The sequence below is a fragment of the Acomys minous genome, assembly GCF_964271855.1.
Source record: "Acomys minous genome assembly, chromosome: 5".
Classification (NCBI taxonomy): Eukaryota; Metazoa; Chordata; class Mammalia; order Rodentia; family Muridae; genus Acomys; species Acomys minous.
Genome location: NC_140494.1, coordinates 125,658,969 through 125,684,154, shown reverse-complemented (window position 1 = coordinate 125,684,154; position 25,186 = coordinate 125,658,969). Strand labels below are relative to the sequence as shown.

General features: G+C 39.5%; 1 protein-coding gene across 7 annotated transcripts in view; it reads right to left on the bottom strand.

Annotated features, from left to right (window-relative positions):
• The window catches only part of HERC1 (HECT and RLD domain containing E3 ubiquitin protein ligase family member 1), a 167,834-nt gene that overhangs the window by 54,811 nt on the left and 87,837 nt on the right, over window positions 1-25,186 (bottom strand). For 5 of the 7 annotated variants that reach the window (XM_084781185.1, XM_084781191.1, XM_084781188.1 and 2 more), the window contains exons 27-38: window positions 24,052-24,267; window positions 23,126-23,246; window positions 22,648-22,885; window positions 22,358-22,542; window positions 16,206-16,361; window positions 13,625-13,731; window positions 12,812-12,922; window positions 10,975-11,151; window positions 8,132-8,371; window positions 7,667-7,750; window positions 5,094-5,614; window positions 1,658-2,433 (exon numbers count right to left, since the gene is read on the bottom strand). In XM_084781185.1, the coding sequence (XP_084637311.1) occupies window positions 1,658-2,433; window positions 5,094-5,614; window positions 7,667-7,750; window positions 8,132-8,371; window positions 10,975-11,151; window positions 12,812-12,922; window positions 13,625-13,731; window positions 16,206-16,361; window positions 22,358-22,542; window positions 22,648-22,885; window positions 23,126-23,246; window positions 24,052-24,267 (2,932 nt within the window). The remainder of the gene's footprint in view (window positions 1-1,657; window positions 2,434-5,093; window positions 5,615-7,666; window positions 7,751-8,131; window positions 8,372-10,974; window positions 11,152-12,811; window positions 12,923-13,624; window positions 13,732-16,205; window positions 16,362-22,357; window positions 22,543-22,647; window positions 22,886-23,125; window positions 23,247-24,051; window positions 24,268-25,186) is intronic. The other 2 variants (XM_084781190.1, XM_084781187.1) reach the window with 2 other exon arrangements.

The following is a 25,186-nucleotide window of genomic DNA, read 5'->3' as shown; positions in this document are numbered from 1 at the left end:
GCAAAAGGCCTGCAAGTTAAAAGCCAGCCTGACCTATCTCACCAAGCCTGTCTCAAAAGGGGTGGGGAGGCCTCTAAAACTCAGTCAGGGTTATCTAAATATATCCAAACATTTAAACTATTTGCCCAGCATTTTGATTTTGATGCTTACCTCCAGTGCTGATAAGGGCATATCAATACAAGAAGAATAAAAACCTTGACAGAAATTTCACACTGACTATGCCTCGAAGAGCATGTATATGCTGAAAATGTTTAGCATATTTATAGTTTTCCTTCTCCAGTAAGGGAATAACAAACAAAAATAAAGTAGCAGTTATTACAAAACCAGCTAATTCTAGGGCTGCAAAGATGGCTCAGTAGTTAAGAGCCTGGCTATGCTCCCGATGCCCTTAGCTCAGCTCCTAGCACCCACGGCAGCGCACAGCCATCTAGAACTCTAGTTACAGGGGATCCAACGTTATCTTCTGGCTTCTGAAAGAACCAAGCACGTAAGTGATGCACAGATACACATGCAGGCCAAACACCCATACACATAAAAAGATTTATAAAACCATGGATAATTCTATTATGTTTATTAAATGACCACATTCCTTAATAATGAACTTGGGACATGCCTACTTAAATGCACCATATACCTCTCTCTCTCTCTGTTCTATCTTAACTAAAATGTAGTAAGAATGAAGGCAAAGGAAAGGGAAAAACAGAAACTATAAAGAAACTATAAACCCTCTTTTTCCTTATCTTCTCTTTCTCCCCCTCCCCCACACCCCAGTTCTTTTCTACCTGTCCCTTTAGGTAAGGTCTCATGTTGCTAAGCCAGGCCTCACAACTGACTTGTAGTCAAGAATGTCCCTGAAGCTCGATTCTCCCGCCTGCCTTCCAAATGTTGGGCTTGCAGGCCTGTGCCCTCTCTCCCAGGATAGCACACACTTCTTGAAGGCAAAGAATACCATTTTATTCACTGCTGCCTCTCTAGAAATTTTCTAGGTTCCAGAGAGGTAAGCAACAAATATCTTCTAAATGAATCTCATTTTTTAAAAAAAATTTATCCTATTTCCCAAAGTGAGGAGATAACGATAAGCAAAGGCAGGTCTTTTTACACACAATACACTGTCAATGAAACGGCACAAATTAAAAACATCTCTGACAAGTTTTAAGAATATGTTTTGAATCAGATCAATAAAAAGTTGGATACCTTTTGAAGAATGAATTAAGTATCAGGTGTTTTTGTCTGTTTCTTTTTGTTTTTTGCAGACAAGGTCTCACTACATAACTCTGGCAGTCCTGGAACTCACTATGTAGGATCAGGCTGACCTTGAACCCAGAGATCTCCCTGCCTGTCTCCTTAGTGCTGGAATTAAAAGTATGTACCACCAGATCTGTTTTAATTTCAAATTTCTAAAATTTAGCAAGTTATCAAATTCTAGTGTTTATGTAGATTTAAAATAGAAAACTACAAGTAACAAACATGACCATTTATCTTACAAAGGTAAACAATGTACAAATTGCTTCGGCTTACCACCATCTATAATGTGATCTAATGTGCACTGTATACATAATAAATAAATCATATATATATACATATATATATTGACAAATCACTTACAGGATTAAATTACTTTTGACAGTTGTAAGTATAATTTCATCAGATAACATACCTTGCTTAACTTTGCCCCCAAATTGGTCCTCCAAAAGCCCATGGACCACCAGTTTGTAAATCATAGCTTGAGCTCGTTCCAGATCTGCTAACCCCAATGCTCGCTTTATCGGGGACCGCATAACTGCTCGCTTCACCATGTGCCGCATCAGGAACTGTAGAGCGGCTCTCATCTCCACGTCCTCGTGAACAACCGGAGAGCTTGCACAGTCTGAATTGTGGCCATTTTCAGCTAGAACTTTTGGAATCAGCAAGAGTTCAGCGTATTTACTACAACCAAGAAGAGCACTAAGTGACTTCATAGCACCGAGGTAGAGATAGGAAAGCTGGACTGCTCTGATTTCTGACTGGGCGATGTCATGGGCTTTGGATGTATGTTCATGATTCTTTCTCTTTCCTTCTGTTACTTGATGTTGGGATTCCACACCTGGCAGTGTTGGTTCTAAAGAAAATGAAGCTATTTCATTTTCTGATTTGGAGCTTGTGGTACCCTGACTTTTGACATCATCAGACATTAACCCTGTTCGTACATCTAAAATGGATTCACTCTCAGGTTTCTGCTCAATGTCCCCCTTTTCCTCAGACTCATGACGGTGTTTCTTTTCATGTCGCTTGATGCTCTGTTTCCCCACATCTTCATGAATGCCTGTCAGATATGTTAGGTCCAGCAGCACAGAAGCTGTCAGGCCTCGGAATCGCGCCACATCAAACAGCAGTGGTTCACAGGGTTCCAGGTTATACAGTGGAGTATCACTAGGCGACCAAAAAGTTGGGAAGCTTTAATAAAGATCAGAATGACACAGGAAAAGCAAGTGAGGGAAAGACAGGAGGAAGGTACAGAAAATAACATAGACAAAACAAGATGTACCATGTACATAATGCAGAGAATAACTTACACAAACTGACATCATTACAAATTGAAAAAAATATTATGAAGAAAGAGCTGTGATGCTAAATGCAACAATAATGAAATGCACAAGTGCTTTCAAATGAGGCTATTTACCACTATACACAGTGGAGTGAGCAAACGTCCCATGAGGACCTAGGTCTAAGTATCTTAGAGCTTTAGGAGCATGTGGGCTCTGTTGCTATCACTCAACCCTGCAATGACAGTACCAAAGCAACCACTGATACACTAAGCAAGCAAAAGAACATGACTGTATAACTTTATTTACAAAATAGGAGGCAAGGCAGATGTAGTTTGATATAAATTGGGTAGGAAAGTTACATAATCTAGTTTGTTGAATATGTAGTAGATCTTTGTAAATTCCTTCATAGGAGACTTTGTCTCTTTAGAAATCTTACTTTGTAGTCTCCAACTGATAGTCATAACTTGCAGCTTAAGCAAGAATATGATCACACATTCCTGATATCTGGCACCAAATTCCAGAAGACTGAGTATATTAATTACAGAAAATATAATAAAAAGCCCTGTAAATAACTCAAGCTTTGTTTTTATTGCCTACTTCTTGGTTTTTGTCTATCTTTGTAATTTCATTTTTCTCTTTGCCACATTTTTCTTTTTCATGTATTAATATAAGTATTTTAGTATATTATAAACACATTAACAAGATATTAAATCTTCTCTGAAAACAAAGCAAAGAATGAAAGCAAAGGTAGACACTTTTATATGTTTTGTAAAGTTGTCACTGGGTTTCTTAGCTTATTGTGAAATGGAGCGTGTACAATAAAGTCCATTAATGCCTAAAATTATATATAAATTATATATATATATTTTTTCAACTAAGAGAGTCTATCACATTTATTTAGTTCTAAAATAGTACTTCTTTTGTTTGTTTGTTTGTTTGTTTGTTATTCGAGACAGGGTTTCTCTGTGTAGCCTTGGCTACCCTGACTTGTTTTACAAACCAGGCTGGCCTCAAACTCACAGAGATCTGCCCGCCTGTGCCTGCCAAGTGCTGGGATTACAGGTGTGTGCTACTTTCATTAACTACTATGGATTACTCTTTTTAAGACAATGTTTTGGCATATTAATATATAAGAATCGCATTATTTAATATAGTCAATAGTTACATAATAATTATCAATAAAGCCTTATTTCCAAATGATAAAATTATATACTCACATAGCTGAGATCCTTTATTAATGGAAATATTTAACATTATTTTGAATATATGAAGTTTATATTTCAAACTATATACATACAACTGCACTTAAATGCATTCAAGCATCTTGCTTACGTCGATTATTCTCATAACTATTCAAAATAATGTACATTGAGGAAGGTAGGGCTGGAGGTAAGGGTGCACACCTGCACTTGGGAGACTAACACAAGGGGAGCTTGGGCTACATAGTGCATTCCAGGCCAGTTTAAGCTACATCATTCAATCATAACAAAGGAGTGGGGGGGGGGGTCCTCATGGACTGGAGAGCAGCTTGGTGGTTAGGAGCACTGGCTGTTCCTGTAGGAGACCAGGGTCTGGTGCCCAGCAAGCACATGGAAAGCTCACAGCTGTCTCTAACTCTAGTTCCAGTGGATACAGTGTCCTTTTCCAGCCGCTGCAGGCATAAGGCACACAGCCATATGCAGACAGAACACCCACATGAATAAAATATAAAAATTTAATTTAAAAAAGACAGATTTCATATGTTTGTTAGCTACTTAGATGTTTCTACTACAGAGCCTTTATTTTATTTTATTTTGGGGAGGGGTGTTTCAAGACAGGGTTTCTCTGTGTAGCCTTGGCTGTCCTGGACTCGCTTTGTAGACCAGGCTGGCCTCGAACTCACAGTGATCCTCCTGCCTCTGCCTCCCCAGGGCTGGGATTAAAGGCGTGTGCCACCACACCCAGTTTACAGGGCCCTTTGAACTTAAAAATCTCATCAACAGATAAGCTGCTGGCTTTTTTGTTTTGTTCTGTTTTGTTTTGTTGAGACAGGGCTTCTCTCTGTGTAGCTCTGGCTGTCCTGGAATTCGCACTGTAGACCAGGCTGGCCTAAAATTCACAGAGATCCACCTGCCTCTGCCTCCCAAGTGCTGGGATTAAAGGTGTGCGCCACCACCACTGGGCTGTTGGCTGGCTTTTTAATGTTCAAGTGTATAATAGAAATGATCAAAAGACAGGAGAAAGGTGGGGTATAGTTCAGTGACAGATCACGTGTTGAGCATGCAGAAGACCAAGTGTGATCTCTGTCACACATACCCGCCTACACGAAAAAGCAAGAACTCAAATAAAAAATAGCAGTTAAGCCTACTGAACTTATCAGTTCATGACCAAATTTAAAAGCTGACTTTATAAATCACTCATTACTTAATAAATCAAAATAGTAATATCTAGCCACAAAGAAAATCATTTTTACAAGTTAACTAGCATTTCACCTATCACCTACAGCACATTATTTATTACTTGCTGTCCAGGCAATTGCCCATTCACCATCAAATATTTATCTGCTAAAAGAATAACTCAACATCATACCTGATGGTAATTTCTGCTTCATCCCACTGGACCTTGGCAGAAGTGCTGCCTTCTTTGACCACTCCCAGCAGCGTGGCATGGCGCCCAGTTTGCTTGTGAACACACCGGCCTCCAACTCTAAGACCAGCATCAACGCCTCCTATCACTGCTAGCACGGGCCACACCTCTATGCAGAGGGTCCTCAGCTGCGGTTCTGAGAGGTCAGCAAGACCATGCCTACTATGTTTACCTTTTTCTTCTTCTTTGGTCTCTTTCTCCTCTCTCATTTCATTCTCCTCTCGGCTCTGAACCGAGCGGCTTTTTTTAAGCTTCTGACCTGACTCTTTAATACATATCTTAATTTTATGGAGCCTTTCCATCATCTTTTTGTTAATGCAGTAAGTCCAACGGTCTGTCCGGTGAAGGATGCGGATAAGCTGAATAGTGGCCTCAGCTAGCACTGCTGCCACTGGACTGCAAATAGGGTCTCCTGGAAGTAAATCCCGTGGTGTGCCACGCATCTGCATATCACAAATTTTCACCTACATAAGAGAAGGTGGGATACGAGTCATATTAGTAGGCCTCCTTAGCAATTTGTTAATATAGGCTCAAGCAAATGGAATAATAATTTGAACTAGTACTAGAGTATTATAACATATCAAATCACCCCCAGCAACAATAGGCAGGAAATGTTAGAGGCACAGTGAGATGATCAGCAACACGGTCCTTTAGAATACCCTACCATTTGAATCTCTTGTAGCCTATAAGTTCCAAAGCAATTACAACCATTCAAAGGATGGGTAAGAGCAAGATATATGTGGCTGACTCAATTTAGTCCAAATAAACAGTAACTATTATCCTCTGCAAGAAACAGTAACTATTATCCTCAAATCTCTTGATAATACTGAGTCTTGGAACTACTGTATATTGTTCTAAGGGCACAAATGTAAAGTTATAAAACTACACAACTGGGATAGTCCTAGGATAAACACACACTACAAGAAGGACACAGCAATGAAAAGAGGAAGCTGGTATGATGGCACACGCCCGTAGCGGCAGCACCTGTAAGACCCTGAGTTCAAAGCCAGTCTTCCTCTGACAGCATACTTGGGCCCTGGCAGGATCTTTAGTATAAAGTAGGTTCTGATGTCATCTGCTCAGCATCATGGTTTGCTGTTTTCCAACATCTGTAAACCTTGGAGAATTCACCCAGTCTTAGGATTCTAAACAGAAATATATTCATTCTGTCTGGGGGACTTTTCTGATGAACCTCAGATTCTCTGTGAGTTCAAGACAAATATGGCTGTGTAAAAGTTCTGTCTCATCTCCCTAAACATGGTTTAAAAAAAAAAAAAGGGACACTAATGGTAGAGCCCATCATCTACACTTATTTTAAAGATGAATATAGACAGAGCACTTACTAGAACAGCACTAGGCTCACTGTGAATAGTTAACTTCTTTTTTTTTTTTCCTACAAAGAATATTACCAGTGTAGTCAGGCGTGATGGCACACGGCTTTAATCCCAGCACTCGGGAGGCAGAGGCAGGCAGATCACTGTGAGTTCGAGGCCAGCCTGGTCTACAAAAGTGAGTCCAGGATGGCCAAGGCTACATAGAGAAACCCAGTCTCGAAAAACAAACAAACAAAAATAATATTACCAGGGCAAACGATGGTATCAGGCACTCAGCAGCCTCTACTTTACCTGCAATTTATTGGCTACTGTTCAAGAAGAAGTGTCCTGTCTTATGAATGGCTAATCTTAGATTATAATTTTTTAAAATTGTGTGTGTGTGTGTGTATATATATATATATAAAATTAATTTATATAAAACTATTATATATAAATATAAACATATTTTATTATATAATTATATAATAAATTATGTGCAAGATGAATAATGTAGGTAACTTTAATGATTAATATCTGCTAAGTCTAAGCAGATATTATAAGAAAATTATATACAATTTAACTTGAAAATTTTTTAGTATAAAATTCCACTAGAAATTCTTGACAACAGACCTAAGTTACATTACACCCTCCAGTGAAAGGACAGGAAAGGGAAAACAGCACCACTATCCACAAGCACAGGGAGATCAAAGAGAAACTTGTTTCTTCTTTGGATTTAGATAAAGAGAACAAAAAGGTTTCAGTGAGACTGTATACCCTTAAAACTGTTCTCACCACATTCAAGTCTGTAACTCTCCTACATGAACGAAAGGTAGTTTCCCCACCTTAACACCAGCTTTAATTATTCAGTTAGTGGTATCTTACTGAGCAGTTGAGTACTTCTAGCCTTCTTCTCACATCCATAACTACCAACGGGCCGTATCCACTCCTAGTATATCCTGGAACTCTCACAGTGCCACTGTTTGCAAGTTGGTTTGCTAGATACAACTACAGTACCTTAATATGGAGTGAAGGACAATTCCTAAAATCATTTACCCTTCTAGAAGAAGGACTTCCATGGGCCAGGTACCTTTATTGATAGAGATATCATACTATTTTAAGACCTCCATATCATGCTAACATAACACTAATTTAATATAACCAGTACCCCTATGCCTAAGCACATGTTGGGCTTCTGTTTGTTACCTTCTCACCGGGGTTGCTGCTATAGAACATCACACATGGGTACAGCTCTGCTGCATCCACATCTTCAAAAGCTAATTTGGGTTCCTAAAATGTGACAGAGAAGAAGCAAAGAAAACTTAAGTTGCTTTTAAAACTGATACTATGTAACCACATTAAAATTCAAAGGTTATGAGATAGAACAAAGGTTGCTGGAGCCAGATGTCATCTGTCCTTTCACCCAAGGCAATGCTACCTAGAATATGTGATGCCAAACTGTTTGCTGGTTTCAAACATCTTACTTGATCTTTACCACCTTTCTGTAAGTTTGGCACTAAAAAAATTTCAAAACCAGAAAGTATTAAAAAAAAAAAAAAAAAAAGAAAGTAAATAATCTATACACCAAATAACTAGTACTCTATAACTTGAGTGGAATTTAAATCTGAATTTGAAGAAAACAAAGTAGTGTTAGTGAACAGGTTTCAGTACCTCTCCATTTTTCCCAAAGGAAATGGTCCTGGCTTCCATGTCTAACACACAGGTAATGAAATCTCCTTGAGTAAAGCTGGACAGAGTCAGAGTCTGCTCTCCATTGTGATAGAGGTTTCCACTGTAAGCCCTATAAAGCCACATGTCTGAGGTAGTGCGGTGATTAAAATCGTGTACTGGCCAGCGAGAGACTCCAACACATGTGCCCTCATTACCTCTATTTTCCTTCACAATATAAAACTGAAAAAAGAAAAAGAAAAGACAATGTTCATTAATACTGAAAAAAAAAGTGTGCTATTACTACATTGAGACTTAGACATGTTTATAAATAATATTTACATGTTTATAAAAACATTAACTTTCTTTTCAGCATAAGAAATAACATAAAAGTGAAATAATTTAATCAGTTTATAAATATTTTATGAAGCAAATGTATTCTTCATCTTATAAATATAAAGAATAACTTTTGTTACCTACAGTATTTACACAATTTTAGCTTACAATTTAATTATGATGCTGAGAGTATTTTAGAAAATTATTCATAGAAAGCTTCAACTTCCTACACACAGATTTGCAACTACTCTCTGTAAACACTTTATTCATAAAGGATGGAAGATTACAGGAGCTCACACCCTCCCTCCACTCTTTAAGGTACTGACTAAACCCCCAGCTTGTGATGTTGCTTCTGACTCACTGTGTTCATTCAGCTTTCTGGTTTTGATTTGATTAATTTGATTCTATAACCCTTTCTCCTGACACACAGATATCTTTGAAAGACTGGTATTTTCAAGGCTATTTACTGAATATATAATCAAGATAAAGAGGTAATTTTATATTGTGTATGAGTGTATTACCATGTGCATTCAGGAGCTTACAAATGTCAGAAGAGAAATCAGAGCCCACAGCCATGTTGGTACTGGAAATTGAACCAGAGTCTTGATGAACAACACTGCTCTTAACCACTGAGCCATCTTTCCAACCCCCAAACAGGTAGGTTTTTCTGTTTGTCTGTTTTTCAAGACAGGGTTTCTCTGTGTAGCCTTGGCTGTCCTGGACTCACTCTGTAGATCAGGCTGGCCTCGAACTCACAGAGATCTGTCTGTCTCTGCCTCTCTAAGTGCTGGAATTACAGGCATGTGTCCCTGCGCCCAGCCCTAACAGGTAGGTTTTTAAATTTGTTTTTCTTTTAAGATTTACTTATTTATTATGTATACAGTGCTCTGCCTGCATGTAACACCTGTAGGCCAGAAGAAGGCATTATATCACATTATAGATGGTTGTGAGCCACCACGTGGTTGCTGTGAATTGAAATGAGGATCTCTGGGAGAGCAGACAGTGCTCTAAACCTCTGAGCCATCTCTCCAGGCCTTTAAATCTTATTTTGGGGGGAAAAGGTTGGGATTTTTGTCCTGACCATCCCCTAACCTTTCTTTTAAATTCTTTACAAAAAGAGTTTTGTGTGGAAATTCTTTTGTCCTTATTGCACTCAATTCTTCTGTACAAAAGGTATACATAAAATTTTTTTATTAAATGAAAAAAATAAAGTTATAATTACTAAATGGATACACCAAGTTCCTTACAACACAGAGAAAACAAAAGTCCAGAGTCTAAGGAGATGTGGAGAGGGCATCAAACATTACAGCAATTCCTAACGGTTCTCCCTTCTGGAAGGGGAAAATGGGTACTGCCCTGAAAGCTGCTGTGATCGCTGAGCCTCCTTCAAACCTGACTAAAAGAGAGCAAGGATAGGGTCCTACTTCTGATTTTCTAGACACAGACAAAGATACAAAATTCTTCTACGTGATTGCTTCAGATAGCCCCCCCCCCCCGAAAAAAGGAACTCAACTAAACCAATCATTTAGAACACAACAGAAACATAAACAGACAGGAGAGTGGAAGGTTCCATGACAAGCCAGGGCTACATAGTGAAACTCTGTCTCAAAACAAAATAAAAAACAAGAAACTTAAGAATGAAGTCACATGAGTGTAAGTAGCTAAGTCTAAGACACCTAAGTGGCACAAGTCAAATCACTGTTACAGTGTGAGGTCCTGCTGACAGTTTTACTGTAAAGCATGATGGCCACGAACCCAGGCAGCAGACTGAGCAGGAGCAGGCAGTGAGTACAGTAGGGAGGGTCCTGCTTGTAAGCTGCCTTTGGCTGGCACCCGGCAACTTGACCAGTAAACTATTGGTCATTGATTTAAAAACAACAACAAAAACAACCTCACGTAAGTGATAAGGCTGGCTCTGCTGTGCCTACCTTGTTTTTCTAAGTAAGAAGACTGATGTCACTTACCCACTTTCCCTCTGGGACCCGAAAGTATGAAGACAGGCCATGTAAAGGGTAATGATAAGCCTTCACTTAGTACAGCCTTGGTGCTGCATCTCTAACACTTTCCCAGGCAAAAACATGACGTATTTGATGGGGGAATGGTGACCCCTTTATTTCACATGCTTTTAAACCATCATAAAAAAAATTAGACTAACGTGTTACCTAAAGAGCAGAGTTCATGTGTCTTCTTTACAGCCTCCACTTACAGTACCATGACAGAGCATCATTTACACACAAAAACTGTCTTTCCAAAGGTTTTGTTTTTTAAAGAACCCAGAGAAAAGGGATCAAAAATCTTTTAAAATATTTTTTTTTGAGTTATGATATAATTACATCATTTCCCCCTTCCCTTTTCTCCCTCCAGCTATCTGATACTCTCTCTTGTTCTCTTTCAAATTCATGGCCTCTTTTTCTTTCTTTGTCTAGGGTTGAGGCTTTGTGAGCTCTACCCCATTAACAGCCTTTTTTAAAAACTGAAAGTAGAAAACAACAACTAAGAATTCTCCTTACCTTCCATTGATAGCACCCAGAGGTTACCCCAGTTGATGCTAATCCATATCCTTTTCCTCCACTGCCATGAGTTAAAATCTGTCCATTTTCCACAATGCAACACTGAGCTTTCTCTGGATCAAAAGAGACTTCTTGAATGGGGAGATTTTCATCCTCTTCCTCCAACTCTCCCTGCTTCTACCAGAAAGGAGGCTGGGTCAGTGTTTGGAAGTAAACAGATCTGTAATACATTACTGTGCAAGGCAGTAGGAATACGACGCCTATAAAGAGCTTATTGTTCATTTAGGGGACACGGAGACTAATCAAGTCATTTACATAGTTACATAGGAATCGAGGGTGACTCCAAGGTTTTTCACTTCAGTAATAACTGGAAACTAGGGAAGTAACAGAATGTGATGGGGCTGAGGATGTTATTTTTTAACATACTCTAAGTATGGGATGTGAGCCGAGCGTGATGGTGCTTGTCTTTAACCCCAGCACTCAGGAGGCAGAGACAGGTGGATCGCTGTGAGTTCAAGGCCAGCCTGGTCTACACAGCTAGTGCAGGACAGCCAAGGCCACACAGAGAAACCCCGTCTCAAAAAAAAAAAAAAAAAAAAAGTATGAGATGTGGTGAGTTAATAGAAGATAACATTTAAAATTTAGGCATCAATGGCATGGATAGCCAAATGAGGTTTCTTTGAATATGGAAAGGGGAGGAGGTGTGACAGTTGTGGGGATGGGTTATAACCAGGTCACTCAATGAGCCAACACTTAAATATAGAAAGAAAAACTTGTAAGAATGAAAGACCACCTTCTAATGTAGAAGAAAATCAGAAAAACTGAAATCGGGACAACTAACCTAAGAATTTCAGTGCAGGATGAAGGTGAGTCAGTAGAGCCTCACGGCTACAAGGACAGGTACACAGGAGAACCAAGTGAGATGTGGACAAAAATGCAAACACTGGCCCTCTATACCCCAGGTTCTACATCAAGGATTCAAGTAACCACAGATTGGAAATGTATTTTTTTTAACATGGGAAAAATGTTTATTCTAACATGTAAACACTATCACCAAAGTAAACTTGGCACCACTCAGACACCCAACAGCTTTGTGTGACTCTTTATTACTATTATTAATTGATTAGTTAATTAATTTGGATTACAACTCAATTTTTATCCCATCACTTGTATCCTCCCATTCCTTCCTCCCTCCCGCTTTCATCCTAATGGAAATGTAATTTTTAAGAGCCAACTGAATCTGTATGGACATGCTTAGACTCTTCTCATTAAATAGGAAATGTGGGATCCTAACTCTTTATAAGAATTTATACTGTATTATGTATTAGGGGACCTAGAAATTATTCAAAGCTTATGGGAGAATTGCATAAGTCACATACGAATACCATACCGTTTTATATACAGGACTTGAACATCAACTGATCTGGGCAAGCTTAGATTGTACTAGAACCATTATCCCTATAGATAATGAAGGGCAACTGTAAGTGTAATGTTAATACTTTATAGAATTTTGGCATCTTGCTGGATGATAAACAGAGTGAAGAGAAAGTAAGAAGTTGCTGACGTGTAGTTTACTCCTTTGAGATACTTAGCAAGAACCAGAGGGAAGAATGAGAATAAGAAAACTACGCTTTGAGAGGTGAGAGTGAGAGAGAAGCATGAATGAAGACTGAGGTGAGAAGAAGCCAGTGGAAAGGACAAAACGCACACAGAAGATGCAGAGCAAACGCTACAGCAAGGCCCCTCATGGCAGGGCCTTCTCACCAGAGACGCAGACAGGCACTAGGGTGTCTACTTCTGAGGCCTAAAACCATCATTTTGGGGAAGAACCGATTACCTGCAACTTTATTTCTTGTTCTTTTTCCTTTATTTGAATAGCATGCTTGGCCTGAGCAATGGGAGTCTCCCACATACAATCCGATAGAAGGGAAAATAATCGTTCAACAACCTGGTTTATTGAAGGGAAAGGACGATAAAATTTATAAAAAGAAGTGTTACCCATTTTATGAGATATCATACACTCTGACAGTCAATGGAGCATGAAGACTGACTACACTAATATACCACCATTACTTCGCTTGTTCTATATGAAATATTTTTACTCTTAAAAGATCATCAGCTCACTATAAAATGACTTGCCTTTATGTCTCCTTTCTAGATACAGGCGTCTGTTTCAGTTTTCCTGTCTTTCATATTCCTGCCTCTCTAGAGACACAATCTACTAAAAAAAATCTAGACTGCCCGTTCCTTTTAACTTTACATGTATTTTTTTACTCCACAGCTTATTTTCTTCCCCTTCCTTAAGAACAAAGGATAAACAAAACACTCTCAGAAGTAGAAACTGTGGTACTGAAGACAGACACATTTACAACTAGAGCCCTTAGTAACCCTCAGTTTCGGGTGAATCACATTGCAGATATAAAAGTATTTTCTGGCCAGGTGTGGTGGCGCACACCTGTAATCCCAGCACTTGGGAAACGGACGCAGGTGGATGGATCTCTGTGAGTTCAAGGTCAGCCTGGTCTACAAATAGAGTTCCAGGACAGCCAGGGCTATTCCACAGAGAAACTCTGTGTCGAAAAACAAAAACAACAACAACAAAACAAAAACAAAAACAAAAACAAATTCCAGCAATTTAAAAAACACAAACCTGGGCCATCTGGTCATCTTCTACCCCAGATTCACAAGCGGGCAGCACAGCCTCAAGGACATGAAGAGCAAGGAGCCTTGTTCTTAAGTTACCAACCAGAGGGATTCCTGGGGACAGGCAACAGATAAGTCTTCTTGTTATCAATATGACTGGTATCTAGAGTTAAAATTAACTTTAAAAAATGTCCTAACAGTCTGGAGCTCTAGCCCGATCCATACGCTCTGTCCTGCCAATCAGACACCGTGCGTGGTCGGCACCACCATCTTAGATCATGTTGGTGGTGGGAATGCAAACTTGTACAATCACTTTGGAAATCAATCTGGTGCTTCCTCAGAAAACTGGGAATAGAGCTCCCTCAAGAACCAGCTATTTCACTCCTTGGGATATACCCGAGAGATGCTCCACCATATAACATGGACATTTGCTCAACCATGTTCATAGCAGCCTTATTCATAATAGCCAGAATCTGGAAACAACCTAGATGTCCTTTAGTTGAAGAATGGATAAAGAAACTGTGGTACATTTACACACTGGAATACTACTCAGCTATTAAAAACAAGGAAATCTTGAAATGTGCAGCTAAACAGATGGAACTAGAAATGATCATCCTGAGTGAGTTAACCCAGACCCAGAAAGACTTACATGGTATATACTCACTTATAATTGGACACTAGCCCAATATGGATGTCCTCTGAGAGTCTTCACTCAGCGGGGGATTGGGACAGATGCTGGGACTTGCTATTGGGACTCCAGGTGAGAGAGGTATGGGAGAATGGGGAGATAGAAGGACCCAGAAGGTCCTGGAACCCTACAAGAAGACCATCAAGGCTGGTGGATCTGTATCTAGGGGGGCCTACACAAACTACTGTACCAACCAAGGACAACGCATGCAGTAAACCTTGACCCCCTATTCAGATCTACCCAATGGACAGCACATTCTCCACAGCTGTGTGGAGAGCAGGGACTGACTCTGACATGAACTTGGGTGCCCTCTATTTGACCACTTCCTCTTGGTGGGGAGGGCACTCAGAGGAAGGGTAAGCAGGCTACCAGGATGAGACCTGATAGGCTGTGAATCATATGGTGGGGGAGGAGGTCCCCTTCTGTCACAGGCCTAGGAAAGGGGAATAAGGTGAAAGATGGGGGGCGGGGGATGGGAAGATACAAGGGAGAGGATAACAATTGAGATGTAATCTGAATACATTATTTAAATAATAAAAAAGCAAAAAAAAAAAAAAAAAAAAAAGAAAGAAAGAAAGAAAGAAAGAAAGAAAAAAGGAAAAGTTCCTAAGGCTATGAAGCAGTTTATAAAAGAAACAGACCTACATTCTAACTTACTGTCACATGAATTCTGGACCCAATCTATGTCTGTTGGTATATATACATATTTCATGTACATGTTTCAATTTATGTCTTTTATTGGACAAACCCTGCAACTACATGAGTCAGAGACAGAATATGTATATCATGTATATTAATCCTAAATTTGGAGTCTGAATTTATAACTCAGTTTAGTGAGGAAACAGAGGTTCAGAGGGTATAATAATTTGACCAAAACTCCTTCAGTAGGAGAATTTCTTAAAAGTCTGTGAGCATCTAAAGCCCATACATGTGGTCTCATTCCCTTGCTCCAGTCCATGTCTATTTCAGAGCTTGGTAGGTTTTTGTTTTTTTTATGTTTTTATACATGTATATATTATATGTTGATCACAGCACCCTTCAGTGCCCAGTAAGCAGTTTGTACATTTCTAAAGTTAGACCAGGTAGGAACAAAATTTTGGTATGTAAATATTTATTCTTCTAATAGATATAACCTAATAAAATATCTCTTACTTTATGCTTTAAAAACATGATACAAACTTCACATCATTAAAGGAAGCTGTAAATTATACTAGTTAATAAATACTGCTGAAGCATGCTGAGAACGTAAACACGTATAATAACCCATAACATGGAAAACTATCTTATGATTCTGCATGTTTCAAACTCATTAGGGAGGGATAATGAAAGAACTTCTAGAAAGCATAGTCACAGTGAACTATATACCTAAACGGTCAAATTTTAATTTTTGTTACATATATTTTATCAAAACTGTGGGTAGCAAAAGACCATCAGTAACCTGTATAAGATTATCAGACTTTTAGGCTGGAACTAGGAATTAAACTTAATATACAGAACTGATATAGATACCATAAAAATAGAAGTCACAATCAAGGCAGCTGAATCACATCATGATAGAGGGGACAAATTCAGAAATGACCTGACAACCTAAAATACAAGGTCAGACTCATAGTAAATTATATACTATGAACTTCTCCACTTATTTTTAGTACATGTTATAATCTGAACAAATAGGGCCAAATTGTCTAGAGTAAACCATAATTTCTCCAGCAACACTTGGCATTATTAGTTCTTTACCAATTGTTATCCCTGAAATTGGCATTTTCTATCAATTAATAATCAAAAGTCAAAGAAGTCTTGAAATCAAGATCATGTGTCCAGAGTTATTAAAATTCTAGCATCACCTTAATAATATGCATGCAACACATGAGAGCCCTCAACACACAGGCAGCCGACGTACCTGAAGAGCACTTCTGAGACGCTATGTTTAGAAGCACCTCTGTCCATTTGGGGGAAGCCATTTTTGATTGAATTGCTTTTGAAGACACAACTCTGCGAAGAAAAACTAAAAAATCCCCTAGATGGAGTTCAGCTGCATGTTGTTTCCTAAGAGTAGCTGAGAGATAGAGACAAAGTTACATTTTAACTGGAAGGCAGCAGGATAAAGTTTGCCTGCTGACAATTTGATTGCATTAAGCACAAATCTCATCCACAGTCTAGGTTTTCAATATGCTACCAATTTCTGAAAACTAGAGAATGGGAAAAGGTAAAAATTTAAATGAACCCTAATAAACCAAAATATGTGGATGAGAAGGGTAAGCATCCTAGAATGTGTATGTGACGGTCAAATCTTATCAGCAACCTGACTGGTTTTGGAATCACCTAGAAGATGCACCTTTAGGTGTGTCTGTAAGGATGTTGCCAGAAGTGTCACTGAGGGAAGACCCACCCTAGATGTGGGTGGCACTGATCCCAAAGCTGAGGGTCTCGCTCTGCCTCCTGCAGATGTGATGATGTGACTGCCAATGCCCTGTTTTCCCAATATGATGGACTATAACCTCAAACTAGAACTCAAAATTTTTTCTTACCTTAGAAGTTGCTTATCAGGTATTTGGACACTAACACCTAGTATAGTATACATGTACTTATTCTTTTTTAAGAATTACTATTTCAAAAAGCAATGTATAGTTAGTCAAGCCTAGAGTTCCACTATATAGAATTTTGGGGAAGATGGTCTGCAAACCCTTTAAAAGTATTACATGTATTTGACTAGGAAGAAAATTCATGACTTTTAATACACTTTGAAAAACAAACAAACAAAAAACCCCCAAAACTATGCTTCTTGCTTCCCTGCCTAATCTCTAAGTTTCATACCTCTTTTTTAAAAAAAATCTTAGCTGGGTGCAGTTGCACACACCTGCAATCCCAATACTCTGGGAGGCAGGGGCAGATGAATCTTTGTGAGTTTGAGGCCAGCCTGGTCTATAAAGTGGGTTGAGGAGAACCAAAGCTACACAGAGAAACCCTGTCTTGAATGCCCCTCCCCAAATCCTACAATGAGGTGGCTCAGGGGATCGGAGCACTTGCTGCCGACCCTAACGGCCCTCATGGTGGTCATGGTGGGAGGAGAGAAATTACTCTCCCAAGTTGTCTCCTGACTGCCACACTTACGCAGTAGCTTGCAAGCTTTCCCCTCACCTGCCAACAAAATGAATAAATTAAACAAAAATTTAAAAACTTTATGGTCTCACATTCTAGAACTGAGTCTGGTACACTAGGAGCCACCTCCATGTACATGTCCTTCCACACAACCCTGCCCTAACAAGTACTCTCACTTTCCAGACCAACATCAGCACCAGACTTTCTCTTAAAACTGCTCTCATTGCTTCCCTCTATCCTATGCACATCGAGGCCCTAAAAATGAATGAGAAAGGAAAACAATGTAAACAGAGCACCAAAATTAATCCCTTCCTGCTTTCTGACTTTGAAGCCACACAGAACTACTATCCTTATGGTGCACATGCGCGTGTGCGCACACACACACTCAGACACACAAACACACTCAGATACAATTCCCTTTCACATTTGCTTGTCCTGGGACAGTAGCACACAGAGGAGGACTAGAATGTGTGCCAGGAAGTCAACAGAACAGCATGTCAGCTCTCAAGAGGAACACAACATGAACATCTGTCACAATCTGGAGACAAGTATCTACAATGCTACTTGCAGAGTGCTTTTGGAACGCCACATTAACAAATACACTGGAATTTTTGATCTTAGCCATTCTGATGGGTGTAAGATGGAATCTCAGTGTCATTTTGATTTGCATTTCTCTGATCACTAAGGAGGTTGAGCATTTCTTTAAGTGTTTCTCAGCCATTTGATATTCCTCTGTTGAGAATTCTCTGTTTAGTTCTGAGCCCCACTTCTCAACTGGGTTATTTGGTTTGGTGGTGTTTAATTTCTTGAGTTCTTTATATATTTTGGATATTAGACCTTTGTCAGATGTAGGGTTGGTGAAGATCTTTTCTCAGTCTGTAGGCTGTCGCTTTGTTCTGTTGACGGTGTCTCCTGCCTTACAGAAGCTTCTCAGCCTCATGAGGTCCCATTTATTAACTGTTGACCTTAAGGCCTGGACTGTTGGTGTTCTGTTCAGAAGTTGTCTCCTGTGCAAATGTGTTCCAGGCTCTTCCCCACTTTTTCCTCTAACCAGTTTAATGTCTCTGGTTTTATGTTGAGGTCTTTAATCCACTTGGACTTGAGTTTTGTACATGGTGACAAATACAGGTCTAATTGCATTTTTCTACATGTAGACATCCAGTTAGACCAGCACCATTTGTTGAAGATGCTATCGTTTTTCCATTGAATAGATTTGGCTTCTTTGTCAAAAACCAAGTGACCAAATGTGTGTGGTTTTATCTCTGGGTCTTCAATTCAATTCCACTGATCCTCCAGCCTATTCCTGTGACAGTACCATGCTGTTTTAATTCCTGTTGTTCTATAGTACAGCTCGAGATCAGGTATGGAGATTCCTCCAGAGGATCTTTTATTGTATAGGATTGTTTTTGCTATTCTGGGCTTTTTGTTTCTCCATATGAAACACTCCTTCACTGCTGGTGGGAATGCAAACTAGTACAACCACTTTGGAAATCTATCTGGTGCTTTCTCAGAAAAATGGGAATAGGGCTTCCTCAAGACCCAGAGATTCCACTCCTTGGAATATACCCAGAAAATGCTCCACCACACAACAGGGACATATGCTCAACCATGTTCATAGCTGCCTTGTTCATAATAGCCAGAACATGGAAACAGCCTAAGTATCCCTCAGTAGAAGAATGGATAAAGAAACTGTGCTACATTTACACTATGGAATACTACTCAGCTATTAAAAACAAGGAATTCCCAAAATTTGTGGACAAATGGATTGAACTAGAAATTATCATAATGAGTGAGTTCACCCAGAAGCAAAAAGAGTCAAATGGTATATACTCACTTATATCGAGACAATAGCCCAAGGGGCATGTCCCAGCAAAGTCTTCAGGTACCAGGAAAGTGGGTCAGTGGGGAGGACATTCTATTGGGACTTTAGGTGAGAATGGGGAAATAGAAGGATCCAGAGGGTCCTAGAAACCTACAAGAAGAACATTATGACACGCGGATCTGGGTCCAGGGGTCCTGCTCAAACTATGGCACCAGCCAAGGACATTATAGGCAGTAAACTCAAACCCTTACCCAGATCTAGCCAATGGACAGGACATTCTCCACCGTTGAGTGCAGAGTGGGGTCTGACTTTCATGTGAACTCTGGTGCCCCATTTTTGACCACGTCCCCTGGATGAGGAGGCCTGGTGGCACTCAGAGGAAGGATATCCAAGAAGAGACTTTATACCCTATGAGCATATACAGGGGAGGAGGTCCCCCTCAGTCACAGTCATAGGGGAGGAGAGTAGGGGGAAAGCGGGAGTGAGGGAGGACTGGGAGGATACAAGGGATGGGCTAACAACTGAGATGTAATATGAATAAATTAATAAAATATTTAAAAAAAACAAATGCAGAGAAGACTTGTAAAAGGAGACCTCTGGGAAGGGACACAGACACTGACAACAGATGGCCAGTAATCAACCTTCACAGGAAGGTGCATCCAGCAGAGAAGTTATCTGTTTGCTAAGGTGAGTGAACAAGACTATGACAGAGCTGAACTGCTGGGAAGCTGGAGAGGAAATTAAGAGCTACTTCTTTACATTTCCTCCAAGCAGCACTTTGCCTCTTTATTACAAAACAGTTTTAATAATATTAATTCAAAAAATACATAAGTATCAGTCTCTCCTGTGCACCTCTGTCTCTCACTCGATGCCTGCTCCTGTACATCTCAAGAGCCAATATTCTTCTAGGAAGCCTTCTTTTACCCCTTGTATAATGTATGTACTCTATCTCCTGCCTCCAGCAAGTATTTCTAGAACAAATTAGAGCCAAATGTGGTGGTGCATATCTGTACTCCTGGCACTGAGGAAAGAAGGGGTGAGAAAGATCATAACTTCGAGGCCACTTTGGGCTCAGAGACCTCAAATATAAAGCTGTCTGATACAACTTGACGATACAATCCTATGCTTGAAATAAAGGTTACACTCTCCTTTTAATTATGTGTTTTAGAAAGATTGGGGGTTCTTCATACCTAAGCAGCCTGATTCTGAATGACTGGCCACTGATGATTATAGAGTTAGTCTCTCTCCCAGACATTTTCAAAACTGGGCCCTATCTCTAGGACAACTAGAGGGCAACAAACATGGGCTTCATCTGCTGTTAAACATGCCAAGACCCAGTCATGGAAAACCTGTCTTTTTTTTTTTAAACTGGATATTGAAGGATGTAAGCGAGCAATGTGTGTACATCACTAACAGAAGGATCCCAATTTGGGGCGGGGGGAGGGGGGGAAGGATGGGGCACTGCCATGTAGCCCTCATGCCCTGGAATTCATGTTCTTCTCTGACCCAGCCTCTGTGGTGGGAATTCTAGGCATGTGCCAGCACATCCAGCTAAGGATCCAATTATCTAGGGGCTTTATAGTTGAAAAGTAACTCTGTAATTCTTTCCTGTTGTCTATATGTGCAGTACACAGCACAAACGGGCAAGAATCTGGTACTTTAACAGCTCTTTATCCCACAATGAATCTCAGAAAAGCAAAAAGAGGTAGGGACGTTTTGTTTTTACTGATCATTTTGTAAGTCTGCCTAAGCTCTCTGTGTAAAGATAACTCTATACACAACTAAGGGGGGAAATCATGCCACTGGCTTAGGCTGGAAAGCTAAAAGGCTAGTCCTTGGTCAGAACCACACATTCTGACAGAAGAAATTCAGAGGATGTTTCTTGTACATAACCCTATGGCCTATGACAACAGAAACAACGCATTATCACTTTGCTTCTGTTTGGTATATTCTCTCTAATTCCCCCATATAAGTCAACAACATTAATGTGGTCTAAATGCCATTTAATTACAAATATATCTATTAAACTATTAAATATTAACAATCATAAAACTTTCATTATGTGCCAGATAATGTTCTGTGTTTACATGTATGAAGTTATTTAGTCTTCAAAACAATCTGTACAAGTTGGCTCTATAATTACCCTTATTTTACAGCTAACAGAACTAGAGCAAAGGATGGTGACGAGCTTGCTCTCTTCTATCTATCCATCTAACCCTGAAGGGACTTTTAAAGGGTTCCTGGAGTTATTGTGAGAATGAAACATGGTAACTCACAATCTTTCTGAAATAATGACCAATTTTAGACCTTTATTCCCATAATTACATTAACGACACAGGCAGTAGCTCTATTGCTTCAGGCACAAATTCTACTGTAAACAAGTACTTTAGTTTCATTCTTATGGCTGTGATGAGACACCTTAGCAAAAGCGAAAGCCACTGCTCTCTGCTCTGACGCTCCTGCTGCTGTGGCTTCTCTGACCTCATGTGCTTAACCTGGAACTGTGAGCCAAATAAACCTCTCTCCCCTAAGTTCTTTTTGTCAAGATATTTTACCACAACTGCAAAGAAACTAAAAAAACATGTTCACTATAAAAACAAAATGATGTACCAGCAACCAAAAATTACACTTGCCAAATGTAAAGAAGAATTCTGTTAGCTCAATTCTTCTGATTATAAGCCAGTTCTTACTTATCAAAGCCCCTACACTCAGGGAACCATTCAGGTCAGGACTGTGGTTAGAGGAGGTTTGTTAGAATCATACAACTCAGAAAAACATCCTCTTTTTTGTTTTGTTTTGGTTTTTTGTTTGCTTTTCAAGACATGGTCTTTCCGTGCCCAGCTCTCAGAAAACATCTTAGTCTGTCCCTATACAGCCTGGAGAAACCGGTCACCCACAATTTAGGTCCCTAGAGCGGAGGCTCTACCCAGAGAAGGAGCAGCAGCATGAAGCAGCATCAGAGTGAACAGAGCACAGGCGCTCAGGCAGAAGCTCACCCACGCCATCCGTATATGCAGAGAGTAAAAATCTTTCTATACACAACAGAAAGAAGCGGATCTTCATATCATGTGCACACTATGGGACTCAACAACTACCATATGTGACAAGAAAAGACAAAAAGCTTGTACTACCTCTGAAATCTTTCTTCTCAGTTTCTCCACTAGAGTCAACTTTTTTTTCTTCTTCTTCACCCTCTTCTTCTCCAAAAGAGGCCATAAACAGTACACCAGTTTGGGACAACAAATTCTTCAATTGACTACATAGTAGATCCAACAAGGACTGAACTACTTTGGGGCTCAGTTTATCAGCATAGGTTCTATGTGAAAAAAGGAAAAATTAAGTAACAAGAGCACAAAAATGGACAAACAAGGCAGGAAACACAGGCCCCACACAGTTCTGCCAAGATCTTTGTAATATTTACCCAGTAGTGATGGCTAGAATCTGTAGCAACCTTGTACTGGCTACTTTCAGAGCTGTGCTAAGCTGGGAAACACCGGTCTTTGGCAACAATTGCAGGGGTTGTCCTAACATGGTGTCTGTACCACATAACTGTGACAATACATTCAGCAGACCAGTGGAAATTGCCAAAGAAACATCTACTGGCTGATAATGAACACTGAGGGCAAAAACTGTAACCAAAAGAAGACGTTGTTGGGCTTCTGAAAAAAAAATACAGAAAAAGAAAGGACAGTTGAGAATCTCTTTAAAATTAAATATTTAATAAAATAAACTTCTCCAACTATAAATGATAATATAAAGTAGTATTCAATTTTTAAGTATTATGCTCTTTATCTGTCAGTTGGTCTGATAATGTTAAACATAAAATAGAGACGATTCTCTACCATTACCTAAGGCCAAAAATGTACATCCTTCATCTTTATTCTCAGGAAGCTACTCACCAATGTGATGCTTATTTGCTTGAAGGGCTCTCTCTAGAGTAGCAGACAACTGTTGATAAATCTTATGGACAGCCACCTGGATTTCAATCTGAATATTTCTTTTAGCTGCTCTGATCCCATCCTAAATTATACAGAAGTACTTTTAAAATGATAATACCTTTTTGAAAAAAAAAAAAAAGAAGAAGGAGGAGGAAGAGGAGAAGGAGGAGGAGGAGAAGTAGTAGTAGTAGTAACATTTTAGCCTTAGCCTATGCTAGAATCCTATGGTGTTAATTATTCACTAAATTACAGCATATGAAAGGTTTATAACAAAATTAGTTTAAAATAACTGGTAGTTTTTGATTCTGAGTATTATTCCCTCCTTCTAAAGCAACTTTGCCTATCTAAATAAAAGACGTAAAAATAATAGTTTACAAGTGCCAGGTAAGGTGGCACATGCCTTTAATGCCAGCGCTTGAGAAACAGAGGCATGCAGCTCTAAGTGAGTTTGAGGCCAGCCTGGTAAATAGTGAGTTTCAGGACAGCCAGGGATGTAGAGAAAGATCCTGTTGCAAAAATAAAAAAACAAGAACAACAACAACAAAAAAGTTGTTTATAAAATTAAAAAGGAAAACAAAGTAGGTAAGATAATAAAGCCTAAAATGTTAAGTATTAAAACTCATCTTTGCAAAGTCTAACTCCTATCTAGCTATGGATTAATAGAGCTGAGCCAGCAAAGACTCCAAAAGCATAATATAAGATCACTCACCTAATTCCAAATGAATGATGTATAAACTTAAACAGACAATGACAGACCTTAAAGGTGAGTTATAAGCGTTCAGAATTTTAACCTCAGTCATATACATGACCAAGTTCCACATCATCCATTTGGCTCTGTAAAACATGAAGAACTGAATACAGAACAAGACGTCACTCATATCACTTACCTGGTAGTGATGCAATCGGCCGTTCTCGCCTTTGGCTCCTGTGTGTCCAACAGTGCCTAAACCGAAACACCCTGCTAGAAACTGCAGTCTCACAGAGGTGAGCAGGGTGGACGACTGGAAGCCTGAACTTGACCTGCTTCCTGCCAGCAAGATGCTACCCTTTTCCTCCATGCCAGACAATAGAGTGAGGATCTGGTGCAGTGCCTCCAAACGAAGCTTCAAGAAAAAACATTTGAGAGTCAGTCACTAAACTCAAACATAAAGAGTTCTGTATGCCACGTGTAATATGTTATCTAGGACAAAGAAAGTCTAATGTTTTCTAGAAATCTATTCAAATAAACATTTTATTATTACTATTTATTAAATCAAGATGCATCTAAAGCCTCTCTAAGGGCATTTTAATATAAAAGAATATACATGCATCGGGAAGAGTAGATTTGGGTTGGTTGGTACTGAGAACTGAACTCAGGATTTAAAGTGCTCCACTTCTAAATAATATATCCCAAGTTCCTAAAGTACTAAATGGAGACACGGTGTCAAGGTCAGCCTCTTTCACATGGTGGATAGTCTTAAGAAAGTCAATGGACTCTTTTTTTGTTGTTGGGTTTGTTGTTTTTTGAGACAGGCTTTCTCTGTGTAGCCTTGGCTGCCCTGGACTCGCTTTGTAGACCAGGCTGGCCTAAAACTCACAGAGATCCACCTGCCTCTTCCTCCCGAGTGTTGGGATTGGAGATTACAGGTGTGTGCCATCGCATCCACTAAAGTCAATGAACTTCATGAGTCTCAGTTTCTTCAGATGGAAAATAAGACTAATAGTTCAGTATCTAACCTACTCAAAGAGCTACTATAAAGTGCACAAGATGTACATGAAGGACTACAAAGCTGCATAGCTTCATAAGTACAAGAAAGGTTATGCAGAATTATGCCCCCCGCCTTTGTAGCTCCAGAATCAGAAGTCCTTCTCCATGGTTTGTCCAAGGCTCACTTAAGTTTTTGACTCTATCTTCTCTACCCACTATTAAGACTACCAACTGCCTCAGTGGCTCAGCCCACCACCCTTCTTTGAAAAAAAAAAACAAAAACAAATTTCTACTTTAAAAATTTTAGATTTACACAAAGTTGTAAAGATGGTTTT